The sequence below is a fragment of the Xenopus laevis genome, chromosome 7S, assembly GCF_017654675.1.
Source record: "Xenopus laevis strain J_2021 chromosome 7S, Xenopus_laevis_v10.1, whole genome shotgun sequence".
Taxonomy (NCBI): Eukaryota; Metazoa; Chordata; class Amphibia; order Anura; family Pipidae; genus Xenopus; species Xenopus laevis.
Window position 1 is genome coordinate 12,286,823 of NC_054384.1, and position 26,892 is coordinate 12,313,714.

Sequence of the window (26,892 nt, forward strand, 5' to 3'; positions counted from 1 at the left end):
TATACTCGAGTTTATACACAATGTGTTCTGGGGTTGTTATGCATGAATGTTGCACTGCATTTGTCCTGCTGTGTCTACTGAGTTATTATACATGAGGATTGGGAAACAATAAAAGGATCTAAAATAGAAAGTGCTTGTAATTAGTTTTCCCAGTACAGAAAGGAGAAGGCTGTAGAACCAAGTTATATAAAGGATATACCTTAACATTGACTATCTTTCAATGTTCTGTCTAATGTCATAAATGAACCGATTCAATAAAAGTAGACTCAATACCGAACCCGTTAGAACCCTAGTTCATTTAGATTAGGTATCATTGTCAACTACTCTCTGTCCACATATAAATTTTATAACCATTAAGTAGATGTGTTTCACATGATCTGCCCATTATAAAACCATGATGATTATAATTATCAAATTATGAATATTTATTTTGCTTATAATACCATTCTTAAGCCCATATCTTCCTCAATAAAGGTATCAAGCTTACAAGTTTCAATTGCCAGATTAAGACTGTCTTTACAAGTGCTGTCTTTTTATTGGCAGATGGGTGTTCAAACCCAAAGGGATGGTTGTGGATGGGACTTCTACATGTAAACCCGGCACCGAGTTTAAAAGAATAACTTTGCTCAGATATAGAAATACAGGTATGGGAACTGTTATCCAGAATGCTTGGGACCTGGGTTTTTCTGTAATTTGGATCTTCATTCCTTAAGTCTAGTGATGGGCGAATTTGCGACGTTTCACTTTGCCGAAAAATTTTTGAATTTTGCGCGAAATTCTTTCTTTTTGACGCCGACGAATAAATTCGCCCATCACTACTTAAGTCTACTAGATAATCATGTAAACATTAAATAAACTAAATACCGGTAGGCTGGTTTTGCTTCCAATAAGGATTAATTATATCTTAGTTGGGATCAAGTACAAGCTACTGTTTTATTATTACAGACAAAAAGGAAATCATTTTTAAAAATCTGATTTATTTCATTATAATGGAGTTTATGGGAGACGGTCTTTCCATAATTCGAATTTCCATTATCTCTACATTTGAGCTCTATCTATCTGTGACTTCCTAATTTATTGCCCATGAATACCTTTCACTGATCTAACTAATCTAATTGTTATGATGTTTCATTTGTTCTAGAAAGCATAATATTTTTGTTTGAACATCCCTGTAGTTATTCTGTTTAGGAGCTTTTAGGGACAAGTTATGTATACTCATTTCATAAGACTCCAATTTACCTGGATGGGGCTTTTGTGCCATAACTGCTACAACAAGTTCACTACAATGAAAACACTACTTCGACTAACTCATTTGCATTTGTTTAGAATAGAAATAGCTTGCATGTTGATTTACGTTAATAATTAAAATGTTTCTGTTTTATTTAGAATGCAATAAACTCCCTTAAACTGGCCGTACATGGACAGATTTATGCTGCAGAGTTGGCCGTTTTAGACTGAGTCTACATCAGAGCAAGGTCCACATCTCCTGCATTGGCCTCCATTATGATCTGATCAGTGCACAGTGATTTGGCAGTGACTTCTCGTAGGAGTAAAGTTCACTAATAATAATCACAGCTTAAAGAATATGGAAAGGAATTTAATAATCAAGGCAAAAGTTTAAACTAGGAAATCTTCAGAACATGATATTCTAAGGTTTGGCCCATGCGTTATCAGTCGACACTTGTATAATTCAAAGAAGAAAAAAAAACATTCTTAAACCTTGAACCTAAATAAATAAACATAGTGGGATCTGCACACATACCAGTCTACGAATTTCTCTTTCACATTCCCGATTAATTTTGGAAATTTCCTCCTGGTGCAGGTGGTAGATGCTCCTTATTTCTGCTGCTTTCGTTTTATCGGCCTGCATGACCACAGTCAAGGCCTCCTCCGCTTGTCTCTTGGCTCCTTTCAGTTCAAAAATCTCTTGTTGCATTTTGATTTTCTCAAACTCAAACGTTTTCTTGGCTTCTTCTTTTGCCTCGGAATAAAGAACAGTTTTGACTTTTTCCGGGGCCCCATCACGTAACACATTAACTATGGCTTGCAATCTGTGATTCTCATTGTCTTTAATTTTAATAACCCGAAACAGTTCCAACTCATGCTGCCTCAGCATGGCTTCCCGCACAGACTGAAGTTCCTTCATCTTTTCCTCATGCAGCTTGGCTTTTAGCTCAGTAACCAGAACAATATTTTTATGCTGTTGTTGTTCTTTGATTTGCTTGATCTCTTGATTTTTTTCTCTTTCTAATTTGCTGACCTAAATAAAAATGGAAAAAAAGGATTCATGTTATTTACTTTAGATATTGCAGTCAATATTTTGACTATAGGTATTAATTATTTATAGAACCTTTTTTTCCACCAAACTCATGTTTGTAGCCCAACCACAGTACCATGTAAGCTGATCTCTTGTGGTCTAGGAGAACAAGTAGTTCTTTAATGTGCAGTTGAAAACACCATTAGTAATGAGCACATTTTTTCACCTTGCATGGAGTCGTGGCAAAATTCAGCATTTTACCATCTGAGAAACTTTAAGTGAAATTCACACTTTGCCGCGACTAAAAAAAGTCGACACAAGAAAAAATATCCATTGACTTTAATACTACTGGAGTATAAAAAAAAAGTTGCATGCGTAAGAACAAATTGCTGCCCGTAAAAAATGCTATTGCCTATTGATTTAATGCATTTCTCAAATTTTTCACTGTTTTCAGCAAAGTGAAACAGGGCAGATTTGCTCACCACTAAACACCATTTTAGTAACAATAGGTTCAGTCATAGTGACAACATCTTAAGTAATCGTTCACCATACATCTTAGACTGGGTCTCCAGGTGTGAATGACTGTCCCGTCTTAGGGTCAGGGCACACGGGCAGATTCGGGGAGATTAATCGCCCGGCCACAAATCTCCTCTTCTTTGGGGCGACAATCTCCCCAAACTACTTTCCCCTGCCTTCCTGCCGGCTAGAATGCAAAATCGCCATGGCACTCACATCGATTCGTTTTCCGAAGTCGCCTGAAGTTGCCTCACGAGGAAACTTCAGACGACTCTGGAAAACGAATCGCTGAGAGTGCCATTCCGCTGGTGATTTTTCATTATAGGGTGTCCGGTCTTGTTAAAACGAAACAAAATTAATAATTGAGGTTCCCCACCCCCCAACCATCATCCCTGTCATGATTACTGTTCCTGCCTATAACCCCTCACTCTTACAAATATATGTATGAACATCATATGAATGAACAAGAGACATACATGGGAATTCTCAGGTCACACAAGCTGCCAAAACTGAAAGGCAGTACTAATGAGGCCACAGATAGATAAACGTATATTTAAATAGATAGAATGATAGATGATGATGATTCTAGATATATAGAATGATGATAGAATGATGCTGGATAGATTGAATGGTGATAGAATAATGCTGGGTAGATAGAATGATGATAGAATGATGCTGGATAGATAGAATGATGATAAAATGATGCTGGATAGATAGAATGATGATAGAATGATGCTGGATGGATGAGTGGATGGATGGATAGATGGATAGATAGATAATAGATAGAATAATGATAGATAGATAGATAGATAGATAGATAAATAGCTAAATAATTGATTGATGATAGATAAAATGATGATCAACAGATAGATAAATAGATAATCAATTAGATTAAATGATGACTGATAGATAAATAGATAGATAGATAGATGATCGATAGATAGATAGATATCATAGGTAGATAGATAAATAGCTAAATAATTGATTGATGATAGATAGAAAGATGATCAATAGATAGATAAATAGATAATTCATTAGAATGAAGGAAAACCAATAGATAAATAGATAGATGGATGATCAATAGATAGGTATCATAGGTAGATAAATAGCTAAATAATTGATTGATAATAGCAAGATAATCAATAGATACATAGATAATCAATTAGATTGAATGATGATCAATAGATAAATAGATGGAGGGATGATAGATAGATAGATAGATCCTGAATTTTTAACCAGAAGAGTCACAGTGCTGTTGCCATTTTTTATTGCACAAAAAGCTGCATTTTTTTCCAGGCAAATACAAATGCATGGTAAAATGTTAGCACAGATTTGTGAAACATCTTTGCCACCCATGAAATCACAAATGTCAACTGCACATCTAATCCCTACAGACGAGCCCTAACAATAAAAAAAAAACCAATGAAACACACAGTTAGCTATGAGCATTGTAGCTGCATTTGCATTGCAAAGTGAATGAATTACCTTTATATGTAGGGAGAATGCTGTAATTACACTGATAAATAATATAAATGGAGCCAGTGCTGCCTCCAAACAACATCTCAATTAATGAAAGGCAAAGCTCGGTCACTGAGACATAGTTGCTGCTCTGTCTAAGGCTAAGCCAATACAATCACCTGCTTTATTGAATCTTCTGCATCTGCATTAAATGTTATGTACGTGTGCATTTCATAAGGAGCTTTCTGGGAATGCTGAAACACGGTCAGTTTGGGTCATGGATCTCTGCAAAGCCTTGTAAGGTAAATTATAGTCACATCACTTTCATTCAGTGTTTTTGAAGGATTTTATCCAGAATGGTTTCAATGAGAAACTGTGACCACTCTGATCTCTATTACCTTTGTCTGATTGAAATATTAAAAGGTGATTCTATGATTAGTTTCCTTTTACCTGTTTCCTTTTCAGGCTGTTCATTGCATTGTTTACAGTAGCCCATAGCCCTCATATTGTAGGGAATGGGATGTGGCAGAATGAAGAGATAACAAACATACAGTAGCATGGAATCTCTGAAGGTTTCTATGGCTGAAAAAAACCCCATAATTTTGACTTTGGGGTTATCTAAAAAAAAAAAAAGTACTAGTTTGCTCAGGAGCCATCACCCATAGCAACCAATCAGCAGGTATAATTTACTGTTTAAAAGCAAGCATCTTATTGGTCGCTCTGGGTTGCTGCTTTTGGGCAAACTTAGCGCCTTTTGTTACATATGGAGCACATTCAGTGTCGAACTGGGACACCAGGGGCCCACCCAAAAACCTTAGACAGGGGCCCACTCTCAGTATTTTTATTCTTCCTCTCATCACTCAACCTCTATTCTCTTGGTCTCTTTCCTTTACATAATATAATCTATTATTACATCTATTTAGCCTCTTTGTTCTCATAGAAATAGGGAATGGCCATGAAATAAGACAAACGTTTAGCAGCATGAGGGCCACTGACACCAGGGCCCACCGGGAGTTTTCCAGTCTGACACCGGTGGGCCAGTCTGACACTGGGCTCATTGTTTAAAACTTTGTGATTATATAGAGAAGGGGAATCAAACAGTTAAAGGACAAGGAAGGGGTAATTCAATAAGGGGTACCAATATGTTAAGCACCACTCAGTATATTAAATCTCAACCTTTTTTCTCCAGACTGGTGTTCCTGCTCGGATTTTCTTAGTGGATCTTTAGACTCTCAGACTTGCGTATGCTCAGAATAGAAAAAACTAACGTTGGACTGGGGGGACCAAGGCACACGAATGCTGCTGCTTTAGGGCCCCCCTGCATGAGCCGCAACCTTCCTCTGGCCCCCTTCACATACCTTTTTCTTCTTGTGGACGTGGTGGGGGCCAGGTAGGGAGGTAAGAAGCAGGGTCAGAGTCTTCTTACAGGGTGGGGATCTGGGCAGGGCCCACTGGGTTTTTTTTATTCAACTGAAATTGCAATTCTAGTCAGCAACTGTAGGAACAGATGCAAAAGGAGTCCTGGACTTACCACTTCATTCACCAAAAGTTGTGCAACTGGCAAATTGGAACATACAGCTAGTATAGATAAGAGCCAATAAAAACCATTGAGAACCACAATGTAAGTCAATTCATACAATGCTTAATTTCATCCATTATACCATGCTTTTAAGGCTACATGTTAATGCTATAAGCATGAATCTTTCAAGGATCCATTGAAATTCATGGTAAAAGCCCTAAATGGCGCCTGATTGCTGCACGCTAATCTGCAGCGGCCTTTGCCTGACGTTTTTATAGCTGAAGGCTGAATCTAAAACTAAATGGCTGCTATCAATTGTCTTGATGGTTTCCTAGAAAGTAAAAGCCTTGACTTAAATTTATCAATCAAAGAATACTTATTACTCAATCCATTGTGACTCCAAGAGATCTATCCAGTGTAATATTACATTTCTCCTGCTGCTTGGTAAATAATATCTGCAGGAAAAGAAAATTGCTGAAAATTTCCATATACATTTCATGAAATGAACGTGTGATGGCTTAGGGATACATATGTAAAAACTCATCTCAGCTGTAAGAAAGGGCAAATATCATTCTCTTAGTTAACAGAGTGCCATCCATTGATACTAGCTACCAGGATACATCTAGCTCAGGCTGAGATTCCTATATATATTCCATATATATATATATATATATATATATATATATATATATATAGTGAATAAAGTACCCCCTCTTGTAAAATATAAGGATATTATAAGTTACCGAGGAGTTTCATGACCATATAAAAACACGAGGCTGAAGGCCGAGTGTTTTTATACAGGTCATGGAACTCCGAAGTAAATTCTAATATCCTCATATTTTACAACTGGGGGTACTTTATTTATTATAATACACAAGTTTTAGGGAGTCATGTGACAGAAATGACATCAGAACTCACCGTTTATAACTGATGACATCAGAACTCACCATTTATAAGGATATCATTTACAAGGTATTCATGGCTTTTGTGTATTATATATATATATATAGACCCCCCTTGATGTGCGAATAAAAGGCACAGGAGCAAGAGGTGTGACTTTGTATACCCACAATTATGTTGAGTGTGTAAGAGCCACAGTAGAAGACTCTCTAAGGAAATCAATCAATGACAATGTTTGTCATTAGATTGTCTAGGACAGTGGACCCAAACCAGTGTTTCATTAAAAACATGTTGCTCCTAGTGGCCTCAAAGCAGGTGAATATTTTTGAATTCCAGTCTTGGAAGACATGTTTTGGTTGCATAAAAACCAGGTGTACTGCCAAACAGATCTGCCTGTAGGCTACCAGTCCACTTAGAGCTACCAAGTAGCCAATCACAGCCTTTATTTGGAATTTTTTCCATGCTTGTGTTGCTCCCCAACTCTTTTTACATTTGAATGTAACTCATAGGTAAAATGTTGGGGGCCCCCTGGAATAGGAATATAAGGCTAGCTGTTTGCTTCAACTATAAGAGAGGGCTGGGCTAGTTCTGCTGTAGAGACAGAGGTAGTCCACTTAGACTGAGGGACCTCTCTAGCAAGATTCTCGTGAAGTTTAAGATAGTCCATTCCTGCAATGTAGCATTCAGTGAAGGAACCTACACTCATCATAAAGCAAGTGCACCATGTGGATATATGTGTTGCTGTATTTATTCTCTTGGATCTGACAGTTGGGTTGATTAAGGTGTTGATCTTCAGTTATAGACTAGTGATTTATTGCACCTCGTGTGAACACGTCTGTTTGATAGTGAATGTTCCCATACTGGTATGTAATAAAAATAACAGAAAAATTATGGGCACTGGGCAAATAATGAGCACAACATTTTTATATAATATTGTTGTGTCAAAGTGGATATAGGTCAAAACAAACTATTTACATATTTTCCTTCCCAATAAAACATGAATGATATGCTGACAGCCTCGCCTCAACTATCCCCTATAGACATCACACTGCTGGTTTAGTCACTACTGACCAAGTCATTGTCCTACTAAACCATTTGCACTCCTAGTAAAGCTATGGAACCTGTTATGCAGAATGCTTGGGACCTGGGGTTTTCTGGATTAGAGGTCTTTCGGTAATTTGGATGTTCATACATTAAATATACTAAAAAATTATCTAAAAGATTAAATAAACCCATAATAATTGTTTTGCCTCCAAGGATTCATGATCAAGTACATCAAGTACATCAAGTACAAACTACGGTTTTATTAATACAGAGAAAAAGCAAATCATTTTAAATTTTTTTAATTAATATTGAGTTCGCCTTTCAGATGGGTTTCCAGATAATGGATCTCATACCTGCAAATACCCAGTCAGATCTTGCCAAAGATTCACTTGTTTTGTTAATTGGCCAAATAGGGATCATTCTGTGTACCTGGTTTAAACTACTTAAGACGGCCATACACAGAGGGATCTTATAGACCTCTGGCCTATAGTCTTTTTACAGGGTGCAGCTTCTTTATTGTTATCATGGCAGCCCCATGTCGGAAATATAAGTAAGGTTCCCTATGCAGACTAATGGCTGGTTTCACATCGTATTGCTGTTTAAAGACATTGATTTTTGTCTCTAATTGGATAGTGGAAGAAAAAATGTATATTTTCAGTTACTATTACAACAGCAATCCTTGTAATACATTCTAGCTGTGATATGGATAATGGGATTTGCCTTAAGCTTTATCCCTAAGCTTACTGTATATTTTGTCCTGAAATGTAGGGGAAACTTATCAAAGGGTTTTTTAACAGGCCTAAGCAATGTATCTCCTGGGAATTAGGGTCGCTTGTAATGGCTTTTATCATTCTAATTGCAGCTATAAGCGCAGGCTTGTGGATGCAAAACCGCTGCTTTAATATTTCCTGCCTGTAAGGAGCAAACGGAAAAACATTAGCCCATATCTGGATAAATAGAAAGGATTAGAATAACATCAGCATTCTTCCATTATGAGCTATTGGTACATGCATAGTAAAATTGTAAAAAAAAAATATTTGCATATACCTGTGGCTCTTCAGGGACCTACTAATGGTTTTGGGAATGACCGATATTAGTATGAGACCAATATATATGTAAGAGCCGAGCTTCAGAGGCTGTCATGCAGGACTAGGAGTCTCAGCTTGCAAAGCAAACAGCTGATAAATCAGAGTACAGTTCATTTACCTGAGTGGTGAGCTTTTATGCTATAAGCAGATGTGAGATGTCAGCAAAAGGTACAGAACGTTTCAGCAATTATTTAAAACACAGCCATTTATTGGGTAAAACTCGCTTATATCAGATGTCACCTACGGTAATGTACACACTCACAAGGAAGAGTTTAACCCAACTCTTGGAGGCACATTTACTAAGGGTCGAATATCAAGGGTTAATTAACCCTCGATATTCGACCCTCAAAGTAAAATCCTTCGACTTCGAATATCGTAGTCGAAGGATTTACCGCAAATACTGTTCGATCGAAGGAAAGCTTAGAAATCAAAAGAAGCTTAGAAAACTTATGGGGAAGGTCCCCATAGGCTAACATTGAAGCTCGGTAGGTTTAAAGTGCAGAAGTAGGTAGTCTACGTTTTTTTTAAATAGACAGTACTTCGACTATCGAATGGTCAAATAGTCGAACGATTTTTAGTTAGAATCGTTCAAATCGAAGTCGAAGGTCGAAGTAGCCTATTCGATGGTCGAAGTACCCCAAAAAAACTTTGAAATTCAACGTTTTTTTTACTCCGAATCCTTCACTCGAGCTTAGTAAATGTGCCCCTTGGTGTCGTGGTAATTAATGTAATAGTACAATTCATACAAGCAATGAAAAACTTGCTAATTCCTTTTGAACTACGATGAGTGAAATAAGGGCTTGTTTACAAAGATAGCGTAAAATGTTTTTTTTAAACTCACTATGCAGTGTTTTTTTCTAGAAATTCCATTATAATGGTGCATGCACCCTAAGTTGTGTTCACCACAGCACAAAATGCCTTAATACAGATATAAAATCCATTTTGGTAAATTGCATGCAAATTGCAGCATTATCATCAGATTAACGAGGTCCAATTCACCATGTTAACCCTAGAGGTCCCCACCATGACTCATGTAAAGGTGATTGGCTAAGGTAATCCAATGATACACACACAAAGCAAGTAAAAGACGCCACTTTTTAAAAAATATTTCAGGCCTTTAGTGTTTTGCAGAGGCAAACTCCTAGTTGCAACGGGGAAGAGTCTAGCTCTCCAATAAAACTAAGTTTGCACTACTATTTACCAGCTACTTGTGTACAGCTTTGAGTAACCTTGGAGGATCCTCTTATTGCAAGTAGCTATGTAGACACCATAGAGTCATTCACAATGCCCCATATAGTGTGCAAAGTGAAAAAAAGGCTCTTGCACCCCTTAGAGCTCTTGTACCTGCACCTTCAGATGCCACACATGATCCCTTATGTATGAACTTCTGAGTTGGCTAAAAAAAGACCTCTGCACCCCTGAATACATTTTATAGTAAGGATTCTGGCTTCTTTTTCATGTGCCTATAGAACTTGCTATGGGTAAAGACTGGGCCACAGTATCAACCTGCCTGGAATGAGGTGGCATCTAAAACACTATGGCACTGTGTGATCATCAAACCTTTCACCAAGTCAAGATGACACCCATTGACTTATTTTAGCCAACACACAAGTTTTGACTTTGTTTTTAAAGAGGATCATTTCAGTGCCAAGCCAACTCTGAGTTCCATTTATTAAGTATAAGCCTATAAAGATACACACCTTACTCTTTTCCTGTTGGAGTTCAATTTGGATTTCGGTGAGTTTTGCTCTTAGGTCTTCATTGGCAGTTTGTAAGGAGGCGAGGGCATCTGCTTTGTCTCCCTTAGCTCTGCTGCTGGCTCCCTTCTTTGACATTGTGAGGTGGAGTGCCAGGGAGGGCGCCGTCCCAATCAGAGAGATCTCCTCCCTGTTTCACGGAGCGACAATGATCCTTATTTTCTTTCTACATTTTTCTGGTTGTCTGAAAAAAAGTGGAACAATTTATTTTAGAGGAAACCATGCAATGGATCCTAATTGTCTTATTAAATATAATGAGACTCACAGTGGGACATCAGTATTTTTGACCTAGAAAATGAAAATATAATTATAAAGGAAAACAAGGCCATGGGATTCGCTGTTTAGCAGGGTCAAGATGGGGAGCTGCTGTGGTTTGAAGGTTAATGAGGTCCGATTCACCGCATTAATCCTAGAGGTCCCTGCCATGGCTCATGAAAAGGTGATTGGCTAAGGTAATCCAATGATACACACAGAGTAAAAGTAAGAGTAAAAGACGCCACTTTTTTTAAAATATTTCAGGCCTCTAGAGGCAAACTCCTAGTTGCAACTAGGAAGAATCTAGTTCTGCCAATAGAACGAAGTTTGAACTAATATTTACCAGCTATTTGTGTGCAGCTTTGAGTAACCTTGGAGGATCCTCTTATTGGTTTCCAATGCAAGTAGCTATGTAGACTCCATAGAGTGAGTCACAATGCCCCATACAATGTGCAAACTGAAAAAAAGGCCCTTGCATCCTTTAGAGCTCTTGCACCTGCATCTTCAGAGGCCACGAATGACCCCTTATGTATGAACTTCTGATTTGGCTAAAAAGTCTATGCACCTCTGAATACATTTCAGGGGTGCATAGGTTTGAAGGCCTGGGCCATTACTGTTATATGGCTGCTGTACCTCTGGGCTGGTACAGTATATAAAATACAGTATTTCTATCCATATTGAATTCCTGCAAAATGTATTTTAATGATAAAACGCCCCCTCCCTTCTCTTGATCAGAGTTGCGTAAAAAAATAATGGAAATCGGTATGTATGGAAGGAAAGTTCCGTAACTGGCTAGAGAAATTATTGTATGACGTGGCAAAAAGATCAGAGTCATTTTTTCCTTTCAGTAATTGCTTTAAATGCAGACGTGGACAGAATTTTGGCTCTGGTTTGTAGATATCAGATTTGTTTTGAGATTGTATTTTCAAAACCCAACATAGAAAATATATATATAGCCCAAACTGAATTTGCTACACAGCAAAAACCTCGAAAGCAAATAAAATAAAGAGTAGATGGTGATATCGTATGGATAGGTTTGATCATAAAGACCTAATACCAGTCATAAACTCTATAATGAGTTGGCTGTGACTCCAGGTGCTCATTTACAAAAAGGGTGCAGTGTGAAGAACTAACACACTAATATGTACCCCTAGCTGGTGCACTTACCCACACGTGGCATGGGTGCAAGGTGAGTATTTGGTGTGCTACTTGCCTGTCTTTGGTTGGGCCCCATTACAATAGATCTGGCATTGTGCCTAAATAATAAAATGTGTCCATAAGAACAAGAGGCCCTAACCTGGAAACACCAATGCAGCACCTTCTGGGCATATCCACGATGCAGCCTATACATAAAGTTTCAGAAGATTCCTTCAAAGTTTCTAAGATAGTAAAATAGTCGCCTAAGTAATAATGGATATGAGTGGTAACTTACTACAGCAATCTTAAAAAGGAAAATATTGTTAAGCCTTTCCTTTTATTTTGCCAAAAATAGGACAGGCCTTGGCCATAATACCCATTTTATCAATAATCCAAAAAAATGATGAGCTTCATTCATCAACTTTCATGTCATTGAATCATTCTGATTGTTGCATCAGGAGAGTTGATTCTGGACATCCCAGCTTTAAAGGGATACTCTCATGAGAAAAAAGATTTTTTCAAAATGAATCAGTTAATAGTGTTGCTCCAGCAGAATTCTGCACTGAAATCCATTTCTCAAAAGAGCAAACAGATTTTTTTATATTCAATTTTGAAATCTGACATGGGGCTAGACATTTTGTCAATTTCCCAGCTGCCCCAAGTCATGTGACTTGTGCCTGCACGTTAGGAGAGAAATGCTTTTCCCATGGCAGTATTTTATGGTAATAAGTTAGTATGGAAGGAAAGAGGAGGAAATGTTGATGGAATGCCAATGAGAGATGCACAGCATAGAGGCAATAGTGCACATTCCGCAGAGCTCACCCCTCTTCAACCTACGTACATCAAGGATAATAATTGTTAAAGAAAGATTTACAGTGTGGCTTTCATGACTTTGCAGGGGGAATATCTGTGCATTCTAATGACTCAAATCCCACAGATAGCTGTTACATTGGCAGAATATAATGAGATCAACAGTACGCTTCGAATTACACGATAGAAAGCAATTTCATCACAAAAGAAACTACTGAGCTATTTTGCAAGCCGACAAGTGCATTGCTGGCCATGAAGTCCAATAGCTCATAAATTACCCAGAGTATTTTTATTTACTTTATATTGTACAAGGACAGAGTTAAGAAAATTTAGGCCCAGACACTGCAGAAATGCCGGTGCCCAGATAAAGCAGGAACACTCTGAAAATGCAGGAATAATGGGGTGCAGACAATGCAGAAATGTCCTGAAAATGTAGCAATGCTAGGGCACAGGCACTGTAGGAATGCTGGAGCCCAGAAAATGCAGGAACACCCTAAAAATGCAAGAATTCTGAGGCCCAGACAAATCAAGAAAGTCCTCAAAATGTAGTAATGCTAGGGCTCAAACAATGCAGGAATGCTGGGGCCCAGACAATACAGGAATGCTGGGGGCCAGACAATACAGGAATGATGGACCAAGAAAATTCAGAAATGCTGAGGCCCACAAAATGTAGAAATGCTGGGGCCCAGGGAATGTAGGTATGCAGTGGCCACAGACAATGCACAAATGCAGGAACCCAGACAAGGTAGAAATGCTGGGGCCCAGGCAATGCAGGAATGCAGGGGCCCAGACAATGAAGGCACATTGGGGCCTCTACAATGCAGGAATGTTTGAGCCACAGACAATGCAGAAATGCTGGGGCCCCAATCTAGGGGGACAAAAATATATAAATCAGGGATGTCCAAAATGTGAATCCATCTCACCTAACAGTTGCCAAAGCACCTCTAACCCCGCAAATCTATTTGGGGTTACACATTTGGACAGCTGGGTGTTGTAGAACAATAGCAAAAAAAAATAAATGGGTACAAATACTTTCAGGAAAGCCTGATCAAATGAATGCTGTTTTTATTTTAAAAAATTTATATTCGCTCCTTGCCTAATACCATGGCCCTCCTTTTGAAGGAGCGATCTGATTGTTAGGGTCCAAATTACCCTAGCAACTATGCATTGGTTTGAATAGAAAACTGGAATATAAATAGTAGAGGGCCTGAATGGAAAGATGAGTAACAATACATGTGTAGCCTTACAGAGCATTTGCTTTTTAATAGGGTCAGTGACCCCCATTTGAAAGCTGCAAAGAGTCAAAAGAAAAAGGCAAATAACTATAAAACTATAAAAAAAATAAACAATGAAGACCAATTGAGTTGGTTGAAATTGGCCATTCTATAACATACTAAAAGTTACCGTAAAGGCGAACCACCCCTTTAAGGTTACCATTCAAACTGGACATCTACCTCGTGCTTTTCCTTTCTGAGGATCTGTGCTAAATGGTACAGCTGCAACTGGAAGGTCTCCCAGAGTAGTTCATAGCCAGTATAGAGATATACCCTAAAATCATAAAATCATAGACATGTCCTTTCCAAAAACCAACACTAAAGAGGCCCTTTAATATGTATAGTTTTACTAAGGGCCCTAAGGAATTCACAAGACCAAATTTTCACTCTAGTCTAGTGTACGAGTACTTCTATACTTTGTCTTTTATTATTTATCCTAATAAATAACTCCATTTCCAAGATAATAGCAACCCTTTAACCAGGTATTGTCCAGTAATAGTTAGGCTTCTCCTTCATTCAACAGCACAATCAAGAAGACAAGAGGAACTGTGTTTGTGTTTAGATAAAACCTACTACCCCCTCCCCCATTATAATTCAATCTGAAATGATGAAAATGGTGAATCATAAAAACCTCTTTTGTCAGAAAATCCTGCAGGATTAGCAAACTACAGTTGTGTGGACTGCATCGACAGAACATTGTGTGACCTGATTTCTTTCTCTTGGATAATCCTGGAAACAAATTCAAAGCAAATATTTGAGAAAAGGAAAGCAAAGAAGAGTTCCCACATGGTGCAAGCAGAAACGGCAATGAATGTGAATTTCACAAGAGCCCAGGTTTTAGTCTGAACAGAAATAGAATCACTGGCACAGCACTTATATCTGTAATCATCACTTACTGGCATAGCCACAGGCTTTAAGCCAATGAAGTGATAATGGAGCAGATAAATGTTCTGTTCCTTGGATTCATTAATTAAAGGTGGATTCATGAAAGGGGATCTAAACCCAAAGAATTGTTGTAAACTTATTGTGTAGGTCAAAAACTGTAAATAAAATGTATTATATTAGAGATAATTCAAATGAGTGCATTTCCTCCAGAGCAGGAGTGTTGAAAGTCTTTTTTCCCTGTTTCTCAGTGTTCAGCACCATGGACAGAAGCCGCAGTACAAGTGCTAAAGGGGATAATATAATGGGGCTGACTTACTAACATGGGTGCTAAATACATGTTCAAGCAGATATTTGCTTTTTCAATGAGCACTAAGCTTTCTTGTATTTTTCTCTCTTATTGCTAAATTAGCCACAGGTATGGGTTTCAGGATTTGTACTTTTTTTTTTTTACCCAGAATTTAGAACCTTTGTAAACAAAGGGGTTACTAGATGTGGACCAAACTATAACACTTTCAACAGGGTACAGAGCTGCTTCTCGTTAATGCCATTACTAGAAACCTCCAAAAAAAAGGTATTTGTGGTTTCTTACATTTACTGAACGGCATTCAATAAAATTGTTCAAGTTGGATTGTTTTGCAGGTTAATAAGTTCTAAGCAGTGCTATCATCTTCCTTCCATGTGTCCAGTCATTTGGCTCTTATTGCTATTGCATCTTCGCGAAAGATTCGGCCGAATACCGAAATGAATCCAAATCCTAATTTGCATAAGAAAATTAGGGGTGAAAAGTGGAAAACATTTTTTACTTCTGCAATTTCCCTCCATGCCCTTAATTTTCATATGCAAATTAGGATTCGGATTTGGTTCGTTCGGGCAGAATCCAAATCCTCCTGCAAAAAGGCAGAATCCTGCCCGAATCCAAAACCGAATCCTGGATTCGGTGTTTCCCTAGCTAGGAGTGTTCCTCTTGGCATTCCATACCTGTATATTCATACCTGGATTCCATACCTGCATATTTTTCAAACTGTAGGTAGTAATATAATAATGAGTTTCCATTAATTCTGCATATGAAACCCCCGGGCTGCTTATAAACTCTCCAGCAGCAGAAGTGCAGCCCTGGTTCGCCAGTTGTATTAAACAGATCAATAGGCAAGATGTGAATGGCCTGATAATGTCTGTGTTTAACTAGCGTTAGAAGTGCCACTATCTAATAGAGATGTTCATTGTGGGAACATCAGCCGAAACATGGCATTTGGAAGTTCGCAGGTGGGGAGAGCAGTCAGAACAGCTCAACTCGCACCCGCCTGCGACCCGGAAAGGACTGTGCGAGGTCGGCCAGAACCCCCCGACCCACAGGGGAAACCCGTGTCTCCCTCAGGTATCAGGCTGGCCCACACATCACTACAAAGCAGCCTTTGCCCTGACTCCTGGTTGTTACTTTTTAAACAATGTTGTAAAAGTCTTAGTTCCCCAATAGCAAAGACAGGTCTGTTAATCAGCTGCCTTGTCATACATTGTATCAACAGTCTGAACCACCAGTGCAGAGAATAGACAGGGACAGACACTGCTTTCAATTTTTCAGTTTTCCTGCCCACCGGGTCTGTTTTCCAGGGCCCCCCTCTGGCCCCGTCCCCCTACCGTGACGTACATTCTGAATATTGGGAGAGGGAGTCTGGCCTGGTGGGGGCACCACGAGGTCGGGGCCCACCGGGTTTTTTCCTGGTGTCCCGCCAGGCCAGTCTGGCCCTGCTTGGGAAGGCTGCTTAACCCATTCCTTGTTTTGATTTTACCCCTCTGCGTATGTCGTGTAAACACAGGGCATGTCATAGAAGAAAGAACAATTAGTGTGTTGTACTGTATTAAGTCTATGATAGCTAACTAGTAGCGATGGACAAAGCCGGCCTGTTTCTCTTCGCCAAAAATTCACAAAACAGCTAAAAATCACCAAAATGCATTAAAGTCTAAGGGTGTCAATTTTTTCTGTCGCACGACAATTTTTTTCACCCCTTGAAGTCTATGGACGTCATTTTTTGACAAAACGCGGTGAAAATTTTTGCTCATCACTACTAACTAGTGATGAACTGCATTTCTCTCCAAGTTTCACCATGATAATGACGTCCATGTTCTCCACTGTGATTGCAGCTTCACAGCTGCAATTACAGTGGAAATGAGGAGGAAGCGGCTGAATTCTTAGCAAAAGACACATCAACTCCAAATTGACCCTTTGCCCAATTGTGTTTATAAAATGTTATTCTGCACTAAAAGCCCTGGCCTTTTGCAGAATGCTTTAATAAGAAGTGTGTCCTCTTATCCACAGACTCTAATGAAACAATGCCCTCTGTTTATTCTTTCTTGGCTGTGCCAGGCTATATGTGTAATACAGAGTGGCACTACCCTCTTATACAGTACAGCAGCACCTAAGGAACAACTGAAGTTTCCATTAAAACAAAGGGTTAAAATCACACAACGTTTCCTGCCGTGAAACAATAAATGCTCAGTCCCAGCCCAAACCCTCAACTGTGGGTCTGCGAGAACTGCTGCCGGGCATCTCCCTGTGACTCAATTAGAAATCACTAAAGCCCAGAGCATTTGCTTGGATGTTAAATCATATGCGCTGCCAAATCGATCCAATCTCTTCCTAGCAACACAAATGCTTCAGCCTATATCCCCTGACACATAAAAATACAATTTCAGCAGCACAAACTACATACAATAAAAATGGCCATTTGTCAGATGCTTAAACTATATCACCAAACAGGCAGTTGTAGCTGCCATCACAAATCATGGGAACACATACTACTTAAGCAGTAGGTCCCTCCTCCCAGAAGTTATGAGGCCCACTGCCTGCCTGGTCCCCCTATAGGGTGGACTCTACCAACTAACTGGTTTAAGATAAAATGCATGCTTAATTTGTCAGGCCCCAATACCCCCCAAACACTCCCCCAATCTGCCTCAAACCTTGCTGGTTGGAGATGATAACGTCATAGGGTGGAGAATAGACGTTGAGAGGGCTGCATAGTGATGTCAGGGAGGGAAGAGGTGATGTCAAGGTGCAGGTCGGTGATGTCAATGTGTAGGGTGATGGATTGAGCAGATCAGGGACTGCTCCATAGTTGCTTCTTGTTCTGAAACCCAGCAGATAAGATTGAAGCAGACAGTACTAGGACAGGTGGCAACCCTCACCCAGTCTCCCAGCAAAACTGGGACCAGGTCCCTCCACCCTCTAGAACACCACTTTGCAAGGTTCTTAAGAAGATGCAGAATCAATCATTATCATGGTTGCCCTCCATCACTGGCGTCCTAGGTTTGATTCCAGCCAAGGAACTATCTGCAAGCCTAAGGGCCAGAGATCTTTCTTGGAAAAGATGTTTTCTAGAAAGAACGTTCATTTCAATAAACACATGTAGAGCTGAATCGTCAGATATCCTGGGAGAAACAATAGAATTCTACCTGTATCTGACGATTCAGCACTAACAATTGGCGGCTTGGGTGCCTTCAAAGGCACCTGATCAAAATTTTCCGTCCAGCCTGATGGACGAGCCGTCCAATATAATATGAAATATATAATATATATAATATGTCTTCTGTCGATATCCGTCGGCTCTTTTCCCACCATACACGCACCAAATATCGTATGATATTATCTGTGTGTCTATGACCACAGTGTTGCTGCTATATAAATAAAGTCTAGCTAATAGTGAATGAAATAAATCACACATGTCATTTAGCTATGGTTTATTTTACAATGTTAATCATCCCCCTTCTAAGTGGCCAGATTTAGATCTAAGCCAGTTGGTTAATATCCCTCGGAGGCATGTGTAAGCTAATTACAGACACAAAATGACACCCGTAGAACATTTCTTTTAAAGAGACCCATAATGTCACGTTAATAAAAGATACATCCTTGTAATTAATCTGATAATTGCCTATTTGCAGACTCCCAGTCACTGCCAGGATTTTCCAGTTATTTTAATGCTTTTTTAATGTAAATGAGGGCTTTGTTTGCCCTTTGTGCAATGAGAGAGATTACCAGTTGCGTGCCGCCAACAAGCAATGACATTGGGAGATAATGAAAGTGTCTTTTAACTTCAGTTCCTATGCCATTAAAGGCACAGTATACCTTTTTTTCACATATTTGTATTTGCATGTAGGGCTGGGTGTTTCCACTGATGCCAAAACAGGATTAATGTGGTTTAATAGGAACACACAAGGTTAAGATCCTTCCCTGAATAGCAATCAGCCTAATAGAGGAGAAGAACTCTAAGGGGTCCATATAACAATGATCAAATTGTGATTTTTTTTTCCACAAATCTTTAAAAAGTTGAGGTTTTCCTATCATTCTACAAAGTTCTAAAAATTCAAAATTTAAGTGGAAAAAAAACCACAAAAACCTTTAATTCCAAACTTCACCAAGTAAAATTTGTCAAGTGCTATAGAAGTCAGTGGGAGCTGTGCTGATTCTATTGGACCATATTTAATTCTAGAGGTTTTTTTTGCTATGAATTGTCCAAAAACTCAATTTTTTTTATGTTTTCGAGGTATTTATATTTTTTAGCGCATCGTTTAGCTATTTTTTTTTTGTTCGCACTTTTTATATTCGGACCTTTTAATAAATTTAATGACAGGCGCGGTTTTAGAGTTTGTGAGTTAAGTCGTGGTTTCAAAAACCTCCAAAACTACTAAAATTTGACTTTCAATAAATGATCCTCTAAGTGCTGCCTGCTAATGGAGAGTTAATAGAGTACAGCATGCACTTGTATTGTATGAGCAATGGCCTTAGGCCACTTGAAAATATTTGACCCTATTGCCCCCCTAACATTAGGGTTACCACCTTCAGCTTTAAAATGCATGAAATGGGAAGGGGTTGGGGGAGGGGAGAAGTAAAAATGCAAGACACTTTATGGCAATAAATAACACCAGTGATCTCATATTATGCCCAACATCATATCTTATCCAAGTAAGGATCAGGAATAAGGAATGAAAACAGTACAACTACAGTGGCTCGATATTTCGCTAGATGTACGAATAGGTCCCTTGTTTTTCAGTGATTGGAATAGAGCAAATTCCATTGCATATTAGAGGTGGAAACACTATAGACAGACATCTTAAACAAGAAGCAAAATGGATTTTCTACTTAGGAACAAGACAACCTACAGGAATGAGTTTAGACTATAATGTATCCTGCTTTGTCTAATAATAATTTTTTATGTAACCTGTCCTCAAAACGGTTCTAGTCATCTTCAATATATTTCTAATATCTAAATATTTTTGAATATGTTTGGACCTTAATGTAACTTCTTTTGTCCAGAAGTCTTGCAAATATTGTCTGAGAAAAATCTTTTTCAACTTTCTACTTCTAAAATAATACGATTTGAAATTGTCATCTTAGCCATAATACTTTGTAATGTACAAATTTTTATTGCAAAAAGTCTATTCCCGTGGAATTATTACATATGTTGTTTCCGTAATATGTAATTTTTATATATTTAACTTGAAAATTCTATATGTACTTTTCTTCCTTAGGATAAACCAATCATTTATGCATTTAGCACTTTGATTGGCTATCCAGAACACTTCTCTGATTGGTGCTTTTTCATTTAAATATCACTGGTTGTAAAGAATATCCTTAGACTATGACCATAAGGCACAAAACGCATAAAGCCACCCTCTGAGATGTTCCTTTTTGCGTAATAAAACCTTTTCTTTGCATCTATTTTGGAGTGAAGTCCAGTTTTGTGCCAGCTTACCACTGAATTTTACATGTCTAATTTTACCTCCCCAAGCTGAAGGTCTGGGGTTTGAGCACCTGGACCCCCTGTTAGTATTGGTAAGTGAACCTTACTACCCACCAGTTTTGCAATATTGGACTTTTTCCTATTCCCCCTGTAAAATGTACCACTCATTGTAAAGCACTGCTTGAAGCAAGGTGTGCTCACCTGAACCAAATCCACTCATGTGACTTTAAAGCTCTGAACAACTACTTTAAAGATTAGGCAAATGTTGTATTTTCCTCAAATTTGATTGATGGATTCATCGCATCCCTACATCCAAGATATCACCTTTGAGATTTATGGATTATTTGTCAGATGCTACTGGTTTGTATTGCAAATTGCACTTGATTTGAAAGGTTGAAGCTTATATTTATATACCCGAACATAACTTGGGTGAGACACAAGCTCTAGATTGATAGGCTTTGGTGTATATGTCAATACTTCATACTGGTATAAAAGTCCTGAGGGTATGGCATTTGACTGAACTGTAAGATCAATAGGCAGTTGGGTCCCACTCACAACTCAGTCCTGTGTAATAGCTGCAAAAACGTGGCCGCAATTAAAAAGAAAAGGAGGAACAGTAGACAAATGGGTTTGATAGAACTATATATATATGACAAATCCCTAAGCATTACCATTGATTCTGAACTAGACTTTGTTATTTCAGCTTTTTATAGGAAATCCTCAATGTCTCCCAGGTAAAACAAAGCAAGCTGCAATGCTGAATTATTAAAGCCTTCCTTGTCTTTGCTTTTTGTCTAATGGAAATGCAGCCATCGCTACATTTCACCAGGTGAAAATTCACTAACTCAACGCTAATTCACTGGAATGCGGAGTTTTGTCGAAAGGTACCAAACGCTGGCGATGTTTCACTAGCGTTACTTCGGCAATGAGAAGATGCGCTAGCGTTCATTACTGCCTAGCGCTAGAGGTCTTGTGCTCAGGTTAATTTGCATACAGCGGAAAATTTAAAGTTGAAAGGATATATTGCAGCAAATACATTACATTACACAAGTCCAGGGAACCTTAATAAATAAAATAGAGTTGTTATATTGCCCTACACATGAGCCCACTGTATAGTTTATGTTCCATATGTTAGAAAATGTATGGGGGAACCCGGTTACCCAAAAACATTTTTAAGGTGTTTTGCAACCTATCACTCTGAAAAAAGGAAAAGACGCAGGTGTTTTTTGGGGCTTAGAAGCTTTTTCCACTAAAAAATATGATGTAAGTGACAGAGGATTGAGGAAGATCTATTCACTCCAATGCACTTCACCTGGTCTGAGCTGGCGAAGGCAAGTCTGGCGAAAGAGGTAACATTCATTAAAATCCGCATTTCATTGAATTTGCGGAGTAACGTCCATTCGCCAGAGTGAATTGTCGCCTGGTGATAAATTGCGAATGTGCGCTAGCGTCTATCTCTTTCGATAGCGAAGTGACGCCTCACCCATTAGTAAATTGCCGATGTCCCTGCGGCCGGTAACGCTAGCAAATTGGTGCTAGCGTTAGCCACTTCGCCCTCGAGTAAATCTGCCCCTAGGGGTCATATACTATGTGGCCCCCAGGCGCAAGTGCAAGAGCCCTAAGGGGCATAAAAACAACAGAACGCCTTTAATCAATTTGTTATTTTATGAACCTCTTAGGGGCCGATTCACCAAGCTCGAGTGAAGGATTCGAAGTAAAAAAACTTCGAATTTTTTTTGGGCTACTTCGACCATTGAATAGGCTACTTCGACCTTCGACTTCGAATCGAAGGATTCGAAGTAAAAATCGTTCAACTATTCGACCATTCGACAGTCGAATTACTGTCTCTTTAAAAAAAAATTCGACCCCCTAGTTCGGCATCAAAAAGCTACCGAAGTCAATGTTAGCCTATGGGGAAGGTCCCCATAGGCTTGGCTAACTTTTTTTGATCGAAGGATATTCCTTCGATCGTTGGATTTAAATCCTTCGAATCGTTCGATTCGAAGGATTTAATCGTTCGATCGAAGGAATAATCCTTCGATCGTTCGATCGTACTATCTGCGCTAAATCCTTCGACTTCGATATTCGAAGTCGAAGGATTTTAGTTCCTAGTCGAATATCGAGGGTTAATTAACCCTCGATATTCGACCCTTGATGAATCGGCCTCTTAGTGTCTTAATAACTACTTTAATAAGTGGTACCTACTTTTATTCTTAAAGTCATTTACTGGGTACAGATGCATTTCAGATATCAGTATTATATGTATGTCTTTGTTGTACACAGCAGCATAAGGACCCGGCTCGAGGTCACAAACATTAAACATTTGTAGCTACTGTGATCCAAATGTTTTCTTGCTGCCAGCTTGTGTAATTGTACAGACAGTACGGTATTTCAGCCTGGCTCCTCTCCAAGGTTAAATCAGTCTGATAAAGGAATGTTCCCAGAATAAGTTCCATTTTAGCTGTATATATATATATAAAATCTAGTGGGGCAATAAAACAGTTGGAGTTCTACATGGCAATGGTAAGATGGTATGTGAAATGTGCCAAATTAAAAGGGACATATAGCATTAAGATCAATTATTTGCCATTATTAGTAATGAGCGAATCTGAGTCACTTCACAATTTTTTTCACAGTTTCATAAATTTTTCGGTGAAGTGAAAAAGCAAACAAATTTGCAGAAGGCATTGAAGTCAATAGGAGTCAACATTTATTTTACTTGTGACAATTTTTTCTCACTTCAAATGCATTAAAGGAGAAGGAAAGGTTGAAACTAAGTAAGCTTTATCAGAAATGTCTATATAAATACACCAGTAAACCCTCAGTCCCTCAGAGTCCTCTGTCAAAAGAAACACAGCATTTCTTTCCTTCTATTGTGTACTCATGGGCTTCTGTATCAGACTTCCTGTTTTCAGCTTAAACCTCCAGGGCTAGGGCTTGAGCATGCTCAGTTTGCTCCTCTCTACCTCCCCCTTTCCACCCCTCCCTACTCCCCACCCCTGCTGTAATCTGAGCCCAGAGCTATAAGTGAGCAGGGAGAGACTCAGGCAGGAAGTGATGTCACAACAAGCTAACATGGCAGCTGCTATCCTAAACAAACAGAGAGGTTCTAGAGCTGTTACTCAGGTATGGTAAAGCTTCCTGTAGAATAAATATAGTCTTATAGCTTGCACTATTGTGGCTAATCTATTGGCATTAAATTGCTTCGGTAGCTTTCCTTCTCCTTTAAAGTCAATGAAGGTTTTTCTTGGGGCGGCTTTTTTGTCTCTGAGACTTTTTTGTCTGGGCGACTTTTTTATCTTGGCGACTTTTTTGTCTCAACAAAATGTTTTGTCCAAATGCATTAAACTCAATGGCCGTTTTTTTCTTATGGTGACTTTTTTGTCTCAGCAACAATTTTTTCTTGGCGACTGTTTTAATGCAGCGAAATTTTTCACGGCGGATCTCTGCCACTCTGCAGATGGTGAAGTGCAGAATTTTGCAGCCAATCCATGCCTGGTAAAAAAGCCAATAAATATTATGTGACTTTTGAACTGCTATAAATAAACTTTCCAGACCTTACAGGGAACTACTTCTTCCAGGTATGAAGGCAGAGCTATGATTGGCTACCCATATCCTACTGTGTTTCTAGGAACAGAGCCTAAGGACAAGCTATCCGAGACACAGACCAGAGAAGATCTATGGGGGAGCTCCAGAACAGGTGTCCTTTCATAGGTAATGATTCTTTTAAGCCTCAGTTTAAACGAGGCAGCATATATCATTTATCATTGCCATTTTTTAAAAAGCTATATGTCTCCAATTGATTTTTTTGTTCTACAGTTATGGGATCAGTTATCCAGAAAGCTCAGAATTACAGAAAGGTCATTTTCCATAGACTCCATTCTAATCAAAAAATCCAAATTTCTAAAAATAATTTCCTTTTTCTATACACAGTACATTGTACTTGATCCCAACTAAGATATAATTCATTCTTATTGGAAGCAAAACCAGCCTATTGGGTTTATTTAACTTAAGGTATGGAGATCCAAATACTTGAAAGATCCATTATCTGGAAAACTTTCTGGATAACAGGTCCCATACCTGTATTTGTTGTTGGCAATATGTTTGCTTTAAAGTGATATTGAATTGGAGCAATGTTCTCCATGTCTTTGGGTCTAGCTGCCACTGATATAAATTAACTCTGTGTCCATGATAAACTCATCCTGTTAATGTATTGGATCCGCCGTCCTATCCCACACACAATAACCGCCATAAAGATATAAACTGCCGCAGAATTGCTATTGAACAACACAAATAAGTGGATCGTGACTGCTCGTTACGGATGATGGATACCTGCCAAAAAGCAAATTATGAAATAGGAACATTTTGTCAGGAAAGCGAGCAGGGTAATGTTACAAGCCAAATGTCACATATTTCATGGTATGTTCAAAGAATTGGGTCATTAACTTAAATCTAGAGCGTTGCTTTTATAGCCTCAGCCTTATGGCATTTTGTAGAAAGCACAACAAACATTTTGATGTCAGCCCACGTTTAGAGGGGTTGTCTGGGTAAGGATGGAAGAGAAGAACGGGAATGAGAGAGAGGATGGTTTATGTTACAGGTATGGGATGTGTTATCCGTAATGATCACAACCTGGGGTTTTCCAGATAAGGGATCTTTTGTAATTAGGATCACCATACATTAAGGGGGTTATTTATCTGAAATGTTCTCACTTTTTTCTGAAAACTACTCCAACCAAATCCGCACTGACATTTTCACCCTATTTATCAATACATTTTCACAAATTTCACAAATTTTTAATATTAAAATTGTAAAACAAAATCAAATCCTTAAATTTTTTCGGATTTCGCTCTTGAAAGCTACGATTTTTTCATAAAATCACCCGAAAGCTATCATTTTTTCAGAAACCCAGCACAACTCGGAAAATCTTCCAATTGTTAAAGGGAAATCTGCCATTGGCTTTTGCATGTTCTCGGCAGGTCTGAGATGGAGTAAACACCATTGGACTTTAAAGAGATACTGACACCAGAAATTAAACTCTTTTTTTTCCATATATCATAATATTGCCTTTGAAAGCTACTTATAACTTTGCCGTAAAGTATGTGCACAATGCTTTTACATTACCTGTCGGATGCCCCTTGTTCCTGTATGAGGGGGCTGCCATATTTGAGCAGCAGGAGTCCGTTCGCATTGGAAACTTTAACTGACAGGCTGAGATGGGACAGTCAGGTTGGCAAAACAGTCAGGTTTAGAAACTTCAACTAACAATAACTTACAAAAACAAACCTCTCAGCAAAAAATGCTTATAGTTAACTTTTAATGTACATTCAAATTTTAAAAAGTAATTTTTTAGTGTCAGTATCACTTTAAGGGCAGAGACACACAGAGAGATTAGTCAACCGGCGACAAATCTCCTCTTCTTCAGGGCGACTAATCTCCGGAACTGCCTTCCCGTTGGCTAGAATGAAAATCGCCGGCGGGATGAGCGATTCATTTTCCGAAGTCGCCTGAAGTTTCCTCGTGAGCAAACTTTGGGCGACTTCGGTAAACGAATCGCTCCGAGTGCCATCCCACCAGCGATTTTCAATCTAGCCGGCAGGAAGGCAGTGGGGCCACACTGGGCCCTCTACACTTCTGCCCCCCCCCCGCCACTGTATTCTGTAACCCCCGGTGTCAGCCAATTAGGCCTTATTGATAACTGGCAGGAGATAGAGCCTTAATTATTTAAAAAGCAATGGTGAGAATAATGATTTAAACATCCTGACTAACCGCAGTATTTTTCATACGTAACATAATGTCAACAAACAGCACAGAGGTGCTTTGTTAGAAGCCTAAAACAAATACAATTAAAGTAAACAATCATATTATAAGATTAATTGTTCATTCTCTATTGATAGATACATAAAACATCCAGCTTGTTTTCCCTCCATTCCCTCCCCGGAGTCACAAATATACACTCTAAAGGTGGCCATACACAGGGAAATGTCGCCAAACCAGTGGATCTCTAACTGATACACATTGAGGTGGCCGATATTGGGCTGATATGATCGTGGGCCCTAGGGCCCAATGATCGGATCAGAATGGAGGCAATACTGGCGGCCGGATCACGGGAACGCATCAACTAACAGATTCAACGGGATTTTTTACCCTGCCTGATCGACATTTGGCCGATATCGATCAGGGAAGCCCTTTGGAGGGCCCCACGCCCGGGCCAATAACCTGCTGACTCGGTCTATCTGCAACTTTTATTGGCCCGTGTA

General features: G+C 38.9%; 1 protein-coding gene across 6 annotated transcripts in view; it reads right to left on the reverse strand.

The window, feature by feature from the left end:
- jakmip3.S (Janus kinase and microtubule interacting protein 3 S homeolog) overlaps positions 1-26,892 on the reverse strand; it is a 77,463-nt gene that overhangs the window by 39,306 nt on the left and 11,265 nt on the right. For all 6 annotated transcript variants that reach the window (XM_041570891.1, XM_041570889.1, XM_041570890.1 and 3 more), the window contains exons 2-3: positions 10,483-10,723; positions 1,763-2,260 (exon numbers count right to left, since the gene is read on the reverse strand). In XM_041570891.1, coding sequence (XP_041426825.1) covers positions 1,763-2,260; positions 10,483-10,617 — 633 coding nt within the window. In that variant the 5' untranslated portion in view covers positions 10,618-10,723. The remainder of the gene's footprint in view (positions 1-1,762; positions 2,261-10,482; positions 10,724-26,892) is intronic.